General features: G+C 42.1%; 1 protein-coding gene across 4 annotated transcripts in view; it reads left to right on the forward strand.

The window, feature by feature from the left end:
• The first annotated feature begins 2,217 nt into the window (after positions 1-2,217).
• The window catches only part of AMMECR1 (AMMECR nuclear protein 1), a 152,132-nt gene continuing 138,809 nt past the window's right edge, over positions 2,218-15,540 (forward strand). For all 4 annotated transcript variants that reach the window (XR_012670004.1, XR_012670006.1, XR_012670005.1 and 1 more), the window contains exon 1: positions 2,218-2,514. Coding sequence is in view for 1 of the 4 variants with exons in the window: in XM_048862717.2 (XP_048718674.1) it covers positions 2,343-2,514 (172 nt within the window). In the remaining 3 variants the exon portion in view is untranslated. The remainder of the gene's footprint in view (positions 2,515-15,540) is intronic.

Consider the following 15,540-nt stretch of genomic DNA (forward strand, 5'->3'; position numbering starts at 1 on the left):
AAGTATGCTTTGCTCCTGAGATCCATGCAAGCCAACAGAACACTAGGGGATGATCACAAGCCAGCACAAACCAGGGCAGTCCTTATGCTACTTTAATTTGCTCTGGGACCCAGTTAGACCCAGGAAGGGGTGTTTTGGACCCTAGTTAGACCCAGGAAGGGGTGGGGGACTGAAAGGAAAGTTAGAGTCATCTTTGGCTTCCTCCCTCAACTGCATCAAGTTCTCCTCCAGCACAACTGAAGATTTAGTCCCTAAACCCAGTAATGAGTAGTAAAGTTTCCAATGAATGCTGTTTGGGCCAGATGGTGATACCCTTAATCACAGCTAATCCCATTGATTCAATGGGACCGTCATGGTCTAAGGAGCTGTTCAGCATGAAAGAGTTATCACAGATCTGTCCCATTGTCTGATAACTTGGTGAGATAGGGCCTGTGTCTCTTTATGGCTGTTCAGTGCTAGAGCTGTGTGGGAAATTTTCCAAGATTCCAATTTTCTCATTCTGCATCAGGACAAAACCCAACACCTTTTAAAGCCTGACAGCCCAGAATAGCCCAGTAGTGAGAGCACTTGCCTGAATGAGGCAGAGCAGGGACTTCAACATGAGTCTCCAACATGCCAGGCTACAAAGCCGGCCATACTGGGGTGGGTCTCTGTCTTGCATACGCGTGTTCACACACACTCTTATTTTGACCAGAAACTCCATCACGGACCTGCGAAATTTCCCAACAAGTGTTTTGTTGAACTTGACACATTACTGCAAAAAGTTTTGTTCCTGACAAATCAGCATTTTCTGATGTAAAACTGTTTTGTCTAAAACTTCCCAACCTGCTCCATTCAGGTCAGCACAACAGAACCTTGATCCCCCTCTGGTGCTCCAGGTGTTACCATAATATAAACAATCAGAGTTTGCCTGACTAAAGTAACCTGAACAAGGCCCTAAACCACATGGTATAACATAGCCTCCTTAGCACACCAGGCTTTCTTGTCAGTCCCTTTAATCTCTGGGAGTTTTGTCAGAGTAAATATTTGGCCCTGATTCATCCCTGTGCCAGTGTTGATCCCAGTGAAGGCAAGGACCAAGAAAGGAGGCAGAGCTCCTCCCCACTGCCCAGGGGCCCATTCAGTCTATGGTGCAGGTTAGAGAAGACTCAGGGGATACTTGAAGTTACCCCCTGACTGCAATGGTCCCTATTTCTCCATCCAACTGATGGGGAGAGCTGTGGCACAGATAGCTGCCCGCCATGCTCCCGCACTGAGTCTCACTATGCTGACTCTGCACTTCCTGGACTCCCCCTGTGCTAAGGGTAAGAGGGCCCTTACTGCTGCTTTGCAGGCTATCTTCCAATATCTTAGCTGGCATCAAGTGACTGGGGGCAGGGGGAGGAGGAGAGTATTCCCCTGGCAGGACTAGACCCATATTGATTATAGAAGGAAAATAACTACTTATTAAGTCTTCTAATCCATCTCCCGGAAATGCGGGGCTGTATTGTTTAGAACTTTTTGTAGTGTCTTGTTCGGTCGTATTTTAAATGTCCAAAGCAATGGAGCTACTACCAGATCCCTTGGGAGGTTATTTCTTAGCTCAACAGATCCTATGATCAGTTCTTTTCCTTGATATCAGCATATATTCCCCTTATTTAAATTTAACCCCACTATTCCTGGTTATATCTTCATCCAACTCTTAGTTCCTCTCTATCGTTGGCATTGACCCCATTCAAAATATTTTTCAAGAATCATTTTAACAACACAGCTGGTGTAGTCTTTAAAATTAAGGTTGATTCAAACAGACTACACTAGCCTCAGCACTAGGCTGACATTAATTAACCTGCTGCAGACTGTCAAAACAAAAATCTGCATGCAGTTGAGATTTCCTTAGGTTAAAATTTGCAGCTCCAGAGACCTATGCATAACATCAGCTTATTTGACTGCTTTGAAATGTAGAAAGTGGGACACTGCTGTAACTTACTGTCACTGAACCACAGATAATAGGGTTTGAAAGAGCTTTCTTGGCCATCTATGTATCCTCTCCCTCCCACTGCACTAGTACAGAATTTTCCTCCACATTGAACTCATAGGGGTTAACTGATGTGAGAGGGAGGAAGGGGAAAATCAGGGGTCAGGTCACGTTCTGACACTGGTGAACTTGCAAGTTACTCCTTAAGCATGTGCTTCCATCCCAGGTTCCTCCTGCCAGCAGTTTCTCATTTTAATTATACACCCACAGCAATGCAGATCTTTAAATTCAGCAATTCTTTCTCAGGTTTCAGCAAGTCATTGACAGCCTGAGCTATTTTGGGGATATTTTCTCTCCTGCAGATGCAGCTTAGGAAAACGCAGGGAGCATGCTAAAGACCTGCAGCTATTTGCCTTGTACAATTTGCTCATTTCTCTTTATTTCTCCGTTTTCCTGCACTGATCACTTAAAGGACAATCTCCCTTGCAAACAAAATCCCCGGAGCCTGATTAGCGGGACTGAAGGCTCCCAGAAACGGATTGCCTGCCAGCCACAGCACGGTAAGGACATGGACACTTTTGGCTAGCTTTGCATTACAGTTTTTAAGCTTTGCTGAATGTTTATTTGTGTCCATCGTTTCCAAATCAACACTGCTGGCATGGCAGGCAGTCTCCAGCTCCTGGTCTCCATTTTCATTCCCTAAAATCCTCAGCACTTGTAAGTAACACGTTTATACTCACTGTCTTTGTATGTTCTAGAAATCAACGACTGACACTGATTTCATTCAGTTCCAGCCTTCTTTTTCCCATTACATTTCAGCACATTTTGGAGAGCTGTAATTTTTAACCATGATTGAATTGTGGATATGTCTGTTGCCTGAGCTTCCCTGATACTAGGCTGAATGTCGGTTTTATTATTTAGCTGAGTAAACAATTCAAGTCTAGGACTTGTTTTATGTACTTTAACTAGAAACATTATTTAAAAAGACCCAATATTGCTGATCTACAGTTACATACATTGCTTTCTTGTCTTGTGCACAGGCTTTTGCTACAGTGTGTTAAAACTGCTGTATAATAGCGTGTTAACACTACAAAGACATCTCAGATATACCACTAATGCTAAGGTAGAAGACCTATTTACACCAAAAATAAATAGGTTTTTATCATGCAGTTCTCCTCGTCTAGAAATGCATGAATTAGGCTCTGTAAAGATGGTGAAATTCCCATTTTACAACACATACAGTTTGGTTGAAATAGCAGTGAGAACAGTTAAATATCCTCTGGTACTTTATTCATATATATATATATATATATATATATATATATATATATGTGAATATCATCCCAGGAAAATTGCTTATTTCTGATGAATCTACAACCCAAATTCTAGAACTCCCTGCAGACATTAAATGCAAGAGGTTTTTTTCTTCTTTACCTCTCCAGAGGCCTTTTGGAAAAATTGGAGTAGCTTTAAAATATCCTTTAATGGTTGGTGATACATTATTGCAACAACAACAGAAGTCTCCTGAGGGCTTAATCTTTAGCATCCAAATATTTGACTGCAGCTCAGTGTGTGTTGTCCTATTAAGAGAGACATTTTGGACAGTTTGAGATTGCACTAGTGGTAGGGAAACCTTCTAACAGAATAAGTAATGCCTGCCTCCTGTGTCTACTGTCAGGAAACGGTGAGAGCATGGAGTACTAATGGAGTCCCATAAGGAATAATGTTTCCTATAAAAGTGCTTAGACACTGCATCTGCAGTGGAAACAAAAGTTAGCAAGACCCTCAGAGTTTGAGGTGTTCAATCTTCCCCTGCCGCCTTTTGATCAGATAGATATTTATTTCCGTTTTTTAGCTTGAAAATGTCCTGTGAGAGGTTTTCTACAACAGGATAGATTTAAGGGGTGGGGAGAAATAATATTACATGAGCGTACAAGTGCGGAAAGGGGCAGTGGGCCAGCACTGGGTTCAGCAACAAAACAAAGACTGTCAACAAGCAAGATTTTTAATCCGGGCTTTGTCCTTGGGCATCCGTGGGCCTGAGTTATATGAAAAGTGAACAAATGGCTGAGGTACGAAAGAATCCAAATTAAAAACAAAAACGAAAACAAGCAGAACACCTTGGATTACAAGTCAGCCTATTGGAGGCCTGATCCAAAGTTTACTAAAGTCAATGGAAAGACTTTGAGTTAGACCTTCTGTGTGGAGTTTTGCCTCTTGTAAAGGCCTCTCTCCCCATTCACTACCAATTTACATGGTATGTCCTAAATTCCTTCTGAATGCCTCGTTGGGCTTTGAGCACTGACTCTCCTTTCACACTACTGAGTCTCAGAAGTAACTCCATTGAACCTGTTGGAACTACACTGGTATAAAGCTAATGAAAGATCCGCATCAGGTCTTTAGCCCCTGATCCAGCCTTGTTACTCCATCCTGAATATTTGAGTGAGGCAGGGAGTAAGCACCCGGTTTACTGGGAATCTTGAAGGGCCCCTATACCTTGTCACAGAAACTGAAGACAGAAAGAAAGAAATGTATACGGTTTGCTGTATTTTGAAAAGCTATTGCTAAAAAATAATAGGTTACTGAAGCAATTGCTGCTTATTGTCAGCAGAGGATTGGATATGAGCTATTGGAAGGGTTGCCATGCAAACATATAAGGCCAGATCCCACATGGCTGTTAAAGAAGAAACTCTCAGTAAAGCCAGAAGTCAATGGAAGTTTTGCCTTCAGAACAAGCCCACAAAGAGTTTAAAATCTGAACAATTTAATGTGATAAAACTAATTACACTGGTAAACTTGTGTAGATGACCATTACCTATGTAGGTGGAGCTTGTTTACACTTATTATAGGGAAAATATCATTTGAAATGGTACCATTAAAGAGAGTTAATATTAGAGGAAGAGATCATGAATGGGTTACTCTACGATACACTGCAGCTTAATTCAGAAAGGAAATTACCTCTAAAATAGAAAAGTAGATGGGATCAAGTATAGATTAACTTTTCATCTTTACAATAGATTACAGCATAGGTCAGTTCTCCTGTTGAAAACTGAAGACCCTTATTGACATTAGTGAAGAGTTAAGGGGAAGGGGATATGGATTAAAGGGATTAACAGTTTCCAGCTGTGCCAAATGGCACCCAAATTGGGCACACACTTATGTTGTGTTCATGCACATTCATATTTTGCCTGGTCACAGCCTCATGCACAAAGCCCTTTGCACAGATTTCTCATGCCAGGAACAAGAATAACATGCATCAGGGCTGTGTATGGGAGCCACTGCTGAGGCAAGGATCCCACTTGCTTGCACGTAGAGACTTTGCCCCCTGGAATGCAGGGCTCCCTGTTGTAGAGGGCCAATGAAGCAGCCTCTCTGCTGTTTATAGAGCCATGATAAAGAAGACAGTTTCAGTCCATGCGCCTGATGCTGGCTGTGGTTATTCTGCTAGGCTTCTGTGTGCAGCACCTGTTGTCACTTGGAGCTCTACCAACCTGTCACAGATTACACTATACTGCACTGCTTTCACACCTGCTCAACTCTGCTGGCTGGTGCCCTGCCCATCCCTTTTAGTGAGTACAGACCCACTCATAGTGCTAGATTCATGCAGTTCTTGCACTCCCTCCAGGGACTGTGAGTGACCCCTGCACGGGAACACAAATGAGGAGGGGAAAAAAGCTTCATGCACCTTCTTCTCCCCTTGTGCATCCACACAGGGCCAGCCACAGTCTGGCTCAAAATTTATATAGGTGAATAAGAGTTTAATTAAACTTTCAATACATTGATTTATATTGCAGTAGCACCTGAAAACGCAAGGATCGAGGCCTCGTTATGGTAGATACTATACAAACTCAGGAATTTATGATGCGCCCTGCCTAGAGGCAATTAGCTGTAAAGAGCTACTGGATATAAATATAATTTAAAAAAAAATACATAGGGTGTAGAATGGAACCTAACCTGATTAAAAATAGAGTTTACTACATAGTCTGACCATGAACTGAAAGGATATATTTATTCTTTCACACAGTCATATAACTCCCTTACATAGAAGGTAAAGAGAAACTCTTGTAAGTGATCAACCTGTAAAGTGTCCTGCCAATTTTAGCTAAAAAATTATAGCTGTGAAGACTCCAAGCATGAGTCTGTTCTCACTGGCTCTTGCTTTACACAGGGGTAACTCCAGTGACTTCAGTCAAGGTATCACTGAATTACACTGGTGTAAAAGAAATGAGAATCAGTCCCCAAACATATGAATAAATAATAAGGGCCATATTCTATTCCAGTTCTCCATGTGGAGATGCCACTGACATCACTGGGATCTCTGCACAAAGACTAAGGTTGTGACAGGTAACAACATCAAGACAGGCAAGATTTAGCTTATGACATTGAAAAACGCTATTGAAAGTGATGGGATAATGGGACCAGTACTTTGGATGAGGAAGGTACATGGGGGGTAATTTGTATTTGGTTAATCAGTCTTTTTGAAGAAACTGAGGGACCTACTGTCAGTACAGTACAGCTACAGCTAGCTTTAATCTCTTGCTGGAGTGAGATTTCTTCTCTCAAAATCATTCATAGAGGGTTTCCATAAGGATCAGGGGCAGGAACCCTGATATAAATTTGGAGTAATTTTCCTGGAATGACTCCAAGTGAGATCAGAATCCAGGCTCAAATGAGTAAACATTATCAAGGACATGTAAGGATATACTATACGGATGCTATAATTGTACTGTATGTTACAGTACGTTTGACCTATGTGATTACAGAAGGCTTTTCATAGATTGTTGTACTGATGTCAGAGGAGTAGACTAGTGCTAAAGGCATCTAACTAGAACAACTGCTTCTGTTACTATATGCTTAGAACTGAATAGCTGTTACTTCCAAATGAACACTTCTACACTGCAGCTGGAAAAGTGCCTCCCAGCCCAGGTAAACAGACTCACACTAGTTCAGCAAGGACACTAAAAATAGCAGTGTGGACATTGCAGCACCAGCGGAGGCTCGAGCTAGCTCCCTGAGCTTAGAACCCACGGGTCAGGTGGGCTTGCGAGCCTGAGCTGCTGCCTGACCTGTAAAACCCACACTTCTATTTTTAGTGCTCGAGCTAGAGCTAGTGAGTCTCTTTACCTGGGCTGGGAGGCTCAGTGCAGTGTAGACATATCCAGAGACACAGTTTGCTGGCAAAATTGATGATTGAAATTTGAGGTATGTTATTGCAAGTGCCAGTCAAAAAATTAGAATCACTTTGCAAATATTCGCAATGTTTGAGCATTCAAATGAGCTATAAGACTGCAAAACAGTCAGATCCTACTCCACATCCAACGTATCAGTCCCCATCTTCAAAGGAAACCTGCACAACACTTTCAAAAGCTGAGCCAGGGAGCTTAAATTCATAACTTTGCTAGACACTAAAAATCATGGACTATAGAGACACTGAATTTATGGCTTATTATAATGATCTGTAACCCACTAACAACCACCCCCTCCCTCCCAGTTGCTTTCCCCACTCCACTTCCTTTCCTCCCTATAACTAGAGGGGTGTTAAGAGGCCACTTCACCTTGAATGGTCCCTTGAAATATATGTTAACTACTTATGCTACACAATCTGTTCAAACCTTGTATTTAACAGTGACACTTCGAGTTAGTTTCCCAGACCTGAAGAGCTCTGTGTAAGCTCGAAAGCTTGGCTCTCTCACCAATAAAAGATATTACCTCACCCACTTTGTCTCTCTACAATCCTACATTAGCAGTACAGGGTATAGTATATCAAGGACATCCATTTAAAGATGGCAGGCCCTCGGCTATATTAAATGGCTGTCACAATAAACACATCACCCACAATCAGGGGTTAATGTTACTTTTATTGTGTTGAAAAGAAATAAATCCTTTGGAACAAAGAGTTAGATATTTGGCATCTAACTCAAACTTGAGACCAAACAATGTAGGACTGAATGCTACATGTATAAGAGACTAACTCTGTTGAACTGATATTTTTTTCAAATACATTTTTACCTAAGAATAGTGAGGGAAAAGGAAACTAGAGTCTTTTCACCTTGATGAGTTCTAATGATAGTTCTTTGCATTTATCTGATGCTTTACCTCTCAAGTACCCTGTAGACATATTAACTACCTAACTTCTCACATCCCCCAGGTGAGACTGAAGGCCTGATTTCATAAATATGGATTGTAACAACTTTGTAGTCACTTAGTTCTTCACAAACTTTAAGGATTATCCTGAACACTTCATAGCTGGCTAAAGAATGTACTCCATACCTTGGCCCCAGCCCAGGGATACCGGAACAGAGGTGGGAGAAGAGGGGCAGGGAGCTCTGGCCCCATCACTTTTTACCAGCTGCGAGGGCAAGCAATGAGGGAGAGGGGGCAGAGAGGAACAAGCAGGGGGCAGGGGAGAAGGGGCAACACAAGGGTCTGGGGGGAATGGGTGGCATGACAGCGGCGCCTCAGGGGGAAGAGGTGGTGCAGGGGGGCAGGACCATGGTTCAGACGCTGGTGGCCCCCCACTTTTAGGAAACTTCTGCTGCTCCTATCACAGCCACATCAAAATGCCTAGCAATAGCAGGGATAGAATTCAGATCATTCTGCTCTAAAACCATTTTTTGGTAAAGGAGATTCTCCATTAGCTGTTAGTAATGTAGGGTCTATGACCGTCACAGTTCCCATCTCCTCTAGCAAAGGGCAGAGGTGTATTGTCATAGAGTTATCCATTATACATGAAGAAAGTGACACTGAGGGAAAGGGCAACATTTTCAGATGTGGATGCTATTTTTAGGTACCTCCATTTTTGGATGCCCAACTTTAAATACCGGCAGCTCCATTAAGTTTCATTGCTTAGTATCACTAAAAAAAATCACGCCCCAGTTTCTCAAGATGGGGACCCAAAATTGGAGGCACTCCAAAATAAGTGGTCACTTTTGAAAATTTGGGCCCAAAGCCACACAGTGAGTCAGGGCAAAGACAGGAATAGAACCCAGAAAATCTTAGCTCCCAGTCCTCTGTATTAGATAACACCACCACCCACCATACTTCCTGACATGTGACTGAAGGAATCTCCAAAGCTCCAAGAAATGTTTATAGATCAAAATATTTAAATGAGAGAATACATTTTAATGTAGTTGACAGAAATGGCCTATTAAATGCACATATAGAATTATAGCAAGCATGGTGGCAAAATGCAGAGAAAAATTCTGCTCTAATTAACATATTCTTTGGCTATCCCTTGATACAAGGATGATATCTGTCAAGGGGGTTCATTGGTGAGTTTTTAAGTGGCTGAGGAGCCCAATTCTTGCCCTGCAGATTTTCCCACAGAAGTGGGAAAATTAACACCAGTGCAAATATGTTAAGGTAACATGGAAGATAAATCAAATAGTTTGCCTGTCTTCATCTGTCCCAAAAAACTGGCATTAGAAAGATACTTCTCCTTCCAAAAGAAAAAAGCCTGACCCTGTTTTTTTGGTGTTTGCAGTGTTGTCGTAACTTTGTTGGTCCCAGGATATGAGAGACAAGGTGGGTAAGGTAATATCTTTTATTGGACCAACTTCTGTTGATGAAAGACACAAGTTTTTGAGCTCCACAGAGCTCTTCTTCAGGTCTGTTTCTTGGTGACAGAGAAGGAGGAGAAAGCATGTTGCCCTGAAGTAATGGGAGGCATTCAGTTACTAGTAATTAGGACCACATAAGTACCTAGAATCTTTATGTTAGAGTTAGGTGGAAGCAGGTGTTTTTCCCCCCTTATTCAGAGCAAAGTATCCACACATCAGCTTACCCCCTTCCTGGGATTTGACTTTATTGGTAATGTAAATAGTAAGCCCATAATTTAAACTTCAGCCTAGCTTGACACTGATGCACTGAATAGCCTTAGTCATCACATAACCTCTTTCTCAATTTCTACTGCCTTCTCAATTTTCTTGCCTTTCTACTGACTTCACAGGGCTAGTGTGAAGATTAATTAGCTAATTTGCAGAGCTTTTTGGACAGTTCATGTGCAGAGCATTGTTAGTTGTTTTCTCTGTGCACCTTATCCAACTTTCTTTATTCTATCTTACAATCAACATACGTCCCTTTTTCATAGGGCAACCCAATTTATTTAAACAGGAAGAAGAACCATTTCTAAAACTTCCAAATTAAGCCTCACAGGATTAGTAATTCAAAGTAAAAAAGAGGAATCACTGGTGCCAAGCTACATAACAAGAGTTTAGAATTTCACTGTCACCTCTACTTTGGGGAGCTTCTAACAGAAGAAGTTAACAAAGTGACAATGTGTGTTTAGAATTTTTTTCTGTTTTCTACCAAAACATTTTCAACATTTTTCCCCAAACATCTTTAGATTGTAATAATTTCACCCCGAGGCTCTGACCTTTCCCATCCTTGTTTTTTCCATACATAAAATCTTTAATACATTTATATGTAATGCTCAATTGATCATTTATTTTTAATGCAAGCCAACAGTGGATTCACTGTAGAGTCAAGATGACATCAGTTCAAAACAATAAGATGGAAAGAACTGAGTTGAATCCTTCAGAAAAGCTTTGTCGCTACAGTAGTATTCTCCAAATGCATCTAGAGAATCCTCCATGTTGTAGCTTTACAAAGCTCTATTTGATGGGAATGACCTTAGGTTAACTACTGATGCCTCAATGGATATGACTGACTGAGCCTTGACAAGATGCTATTATTTCTGGATGCACACTCATCCATCCTCTTCTCATTTATGAATTGATTTATTCCCTGCTTGGATTAGGACTTAGGTCAAAAAGGAACTGACAGTAATGCAAATGGAAGAAGTAGTATTTATACCTCTAAGGCACCAGACGTATCTCTAAGAGTTTTGCTTTAACTAACTGAGCAATGAATAACTGCTCCCTGTTCCCCTCTTTCCCAGAGAAGAACAACAGCACACAAAGGGAAAGCTTTTTTCCCAATTTTAAAAAGTTCTAGCCTTCCCATTGGCTCTTTTGGTCAGGTGCCCACTCCCCTCCTTTTACCTGCATGTTTTTTAACCCTTTACATGTAGAGCAAGTAGAGAACAGCTACCAAGAGGGGATTTATAGCTAACTGGCTGACTGTGTGTCCATAAAAGGGAGCCAACCCCCCGCCCCTCCCTTCATTTATCACACCGACATAAGGCTGCTCTTACACAGGGAGACACAATAGCTCCCAGCCAGACCAAGAACATTGTAACTGCCAGAGTCTGAAAGCTCTTGATCCTATATAAAATATTTTTGGTCATGCCAATTGCATGTTCCATAGATAGCATTTAATAGAGTATCTATCCAGATACTGATATGGTTGTCTTCACTATAACTGAGTGGCTTTAGCCACACAGCACCCCCCGTGAGGCAGGCAAGTATTATTCTAGTATTTGACAGAATAACAACCGTGGCACAGCATAAAGTGATTCTCCCAAGGTCACACAGGAAGTCCTGGGCTGAGTGAGGAAATGAACTCCAGACTGTTGAGGTTCAACCCAGCGCACAGTCCATTAGACCAGGGGTTCTCAAACTTCATTGCACCACAACCCCCTTCTGACAACAAAAATTACTACATGACCCCCAGAGGGGGGACTGAAGCCTGAGCCTGCCTGAGCCCAGCTGCCCTGGGTGGCGGGGCCAAAGTCAAAGTCCAAGCCTCACTGCCCCAGGCAGGGGGGGCAAAGCCCCAAGGGGGTCTGTAACCTGAGCCCTTGGGCTTCGGTTTTGGCCTTGGGCCCCAGCATTAAAATGGAATAGTAACCCACTTTGGGGTCCTGACCCACAGTTTGAGAACCGCAGCAGTAGACCATCCTTCCTACCTTTAAGGAGAATCCCTTCCTCCACTGCACCATGTACCAGTTTCTCCTGGGCCACGCTTAGATTAATTATTATTATATTTCATATGTGTACATGGTGATGCCTAGGAGCCCCAATCAGAGTTTGAGTCCCCATTGTGCTAGGTACTGTACACAGGTACACCCCCCAAAAGACATTCTCTGCCTCAAAGAGCTCACCATCTAACTTTCTGATGATAGACAACAGGTGAATATGACAAACAGAAAGAGGGAGCACGAGACCTTTATGATCAGTTCAATAAGCAGAACACGAGCTTTGGATGGGGTTTGGCTATAAATGAGTAGTTCTTTGTGGAATGGTTTATTGGGTTGTTATTTGATGATGGTTGGTTTATGGATGAGGCTGTCTGAGTAAATTCCTGTGTAAATTGTAGATATAGCTAAATAATGGGTAGAGTTTGTGGATGGGTGTTATTTCTTATTATTAAACTTTTGTATTGTGGCAGCACCTAAAAAGCTGAACCAGATTGGGGCTTGCTGTGTGAGACTCCATCTGAGCATACAGTCAACAAAAATCCCGGAGCCAAAATGTTATAAATTAAAATAAATAAGAATAATATGACTTTGTACTAAAGTCAGGGTTTGAACAGTAAATTCTCCACTGTCAGGCTGTTTACCGTACTATAATAATAACAGACTAAAGGTTAATTTCAGTTGAACAATTACTGCACATGGAAAAGAAAAAAAGGATTGGCACAGAGTCAAGTCTAACCTTAATTGGGCTCCATTGCTTAAGCAGTAGTGCAACTTCCTGCCACTAGAGTGTGTCAAAGCATGCATGAGAAACAAACTTCTTTATACTTTGGTATTAATTTCTTTCAAGCTGCTACCAACACATTAGATAAAGTCAAACTGCATGAATGTATCATTTGTACTGAAAATACATTGCTGCATTTATTGCTATAAATATTCCTAAAGGTTACATAAATATAGGACAGAGTCTCATGACTTCAGTCTGGTAGCACAGGGCAAAGGGATTTTGACAGGAATATTGAGCAACAATACAGTAATCCAGAAGCAGTGTAGCCACTTTTAAGATCCATTATATTATGATTGCCTTTTCACTTAAATGTCAATAAAATATCCCTTTCAGGCTGAGACTCTCACAGTGGTGTAATACAATGACCCAATTATTTTGTACTGAAAAACTAGCACATCCAGTCTCTGTATGTGTGTGTTTGTGTATGCACTGCCCATGAAATGGATGGGTGTAGCTGAACAGTTACAGGTATAATGGAAGGGAAACATTACAGGACTGATTTTTTAAAAAATTAGGGATATACACAAACTGAAGATCTGCTGCTTTACTGACAGTCTAGCTACTATACTGTATTTAGACATCCAGTAACCAAATTGAATACCACCTGCAAAATCTGCTGATTTTTGCCATCAGCCATCAAAGCAGCTAAGATTAGAAATCTGTGCAAATAAAATGTCACAAGTCAAACTTAATACACTGAAAAATTCAAGTATGTAGAGTCCTCACTGATTTCAAATGGACTACCCGTGTGCTTAGAGTTAGGCACATGATTGAGTGCATTGTTGAATCAGGGCCTTAGTCTCTCCAGGTATGTCTGCACTGCAATAAAACACCTACAGCTGGCCCGTGGCAATAGACATGGGCTTGCAAGGCTCCATCTGTGGGGCTATAAAATTGCAGTGTGGACACTCCAGAGCCCTGCCTCCAGCTTGAGTCTGAATGTCTACACTGAAATTTTATAGCCCACAGCCTAAGCCAGCTGACACGGGCCAGCCGCAGGTGTTTTACTGCAGTGTAGACATACATACCCTCTGTCTCAGTTCTCCATCTGTAAAATCAGAATAATAATTCTCCCTTCCTCCCACTTCTTGTGTGTCTACAATATTTAGAATGTAAACTCTCGGGGAAGGAACTGGCTCTTATTAGTGTGTTTGTACAGTGTCTACGGGGCCTCTGTCTTGGCTGGGGCTTTTAGGTCCTAGCATAATACAAAGCCCCTTGGCTGGGGCTTTTAGGTCCTAGCATAAACAACTATTAGAAAACCTTGAAATATACCAAACAAAAAAGCAACAGACATATAATGATGTTTAGAATATAGGAGTCAGTGGAACTGCTCACGTGCTTAAAGTTAGATATGTAGTTAAGTACCTTGCTGAACTGGAGCCTAAGGCACTTGGCCAACATCACATAGTCTATTTTATTTTCCCTAAGAAGATACTTCCAAGCCTCCCTTGGAAACTTTATCTCCCAAAACTCTCTGTGCTGTTGTGACAAAGAGGGCCACAGCTTCCTCTGAAATCCATCAGGATCACTCCTGAGTTGACCCACAGGGGTCATTATCGAGTAACAGGTGATGCGTCTATTCATTTCCCATCCAGCACCTGAAGATGCAGCCTCTGAAATGCTTGAAGCCCTTTTCAGCCGCATAGTGTCAGCTAACTGGGGATCTTGAACTCTGATCTGCCTCTCGATAACTTTGTGTGTAACTTTGTAATGTAGTGATTGAAACAGCCTCACATCAGAAGAGGTGTGCAAAGTGTAGGGAAAAGAACAGTAACTGGCAAGCTCTCATTTTCACAGCCTATGTTCAGCAAGTACTTCATACTTCAGGGGCCTGATCCTGCAATCAGATCTAAGTGGCCACCCATGCAGAGCCCTACTGAATTCATAGGATTTTCCAGACTACATCCTAATTTCCCCAAAGAGTAGGCTAGGACACAGGAACAGTAAGCAGCTAGACAATGAGAGGTATGTGTCATGTACATAGCATCATAGGAGCTTGACCTCCACTCTGGTGCCCTGAAATCAAACAGGTGGGACCAAAGTTCTTTATATATCCCCTGTTAAAAATTATGAGGCAAGTCTCTGGATAAACCTCACAGAATTCCCAGCATCTTTGTTTTGCTCACTTACAGAATTCATAGTCGTATGGAAAGTTATGACCCTACTATCTTGGCTAGGAAATGAAATGCTTAAGAAACTATTTCCATATACCTTTACATTTCATGCATGGTTCACTTTAGTTGTGTCCTTTCCAGTGGCAGCTTTGCCCACTGTAAATGTCCTCATTAAACATTTTGTAGCCTGAGACAGATAAGGCTAGGAATTGAACTTGCGGCTTTTACACAGAAGGAAAACCACCCAGCATCGATATTTAAATTCTGTCCTCAGGCAGAAAGAATTGGATGTATGGGAAAGATTATTTTTACCTCTCCAGTCATGTGGAAGTTATGCAGCAACCTTTGCATAGTCACACACATGCAGCACTACATTGCACACAGGGTATGCGGAGGGTGGCTACAATCTGAAACTAAATTAAGGCTATCAGCAGCTGGAGCTCCGCCCTTCCCCAGGACCTCTTAATCGGTGCTTTTGTTTAGTTCTTCTGGAGTAAGAGTTTTTGACACTATATGTGAACAGCCACAGGAGCTGAGTAAGTTGTCAACTTTGGGACAGATTCTCCATTACAATCTAGCCACTTTGCACTACTTAGGCAGGGCAAAGGAGCCGGATTATGGCTGCAAATGACCACTGGAGAATTCTACTGGAGGAGGGGAACTCTCGTAACGTTGGCAGAATCGGCTCCTGCGCCAGTCACACTAGTCTTGGCACAAGAGGCATGTTGGGGACAAGAAGGGGGCATGGCAGAGCTTTACTAAACTACTTTGATCCTCCATTGGCATAGGGTCCCTAGGCCGCTCTAATTTACACTGGGTCCAGCACAGACTAGCCCGCAGGATCTCTGATGTTCCCATCCCTCCC

The sequence above is a fragment of the Caretta caretta genome, chromosome 9 (assembly GCF_965140235.1).
Source record: "Caretta caretta isolate rCarCar2 chromosome 9, rCarCar1.hap1, whole genome shotgun sequence".
Lineage (NCBI taxonomy): Eukaryota > Metazoa > Chordata > Testudines > Cheloniidae > Caretta > Caretta caretta.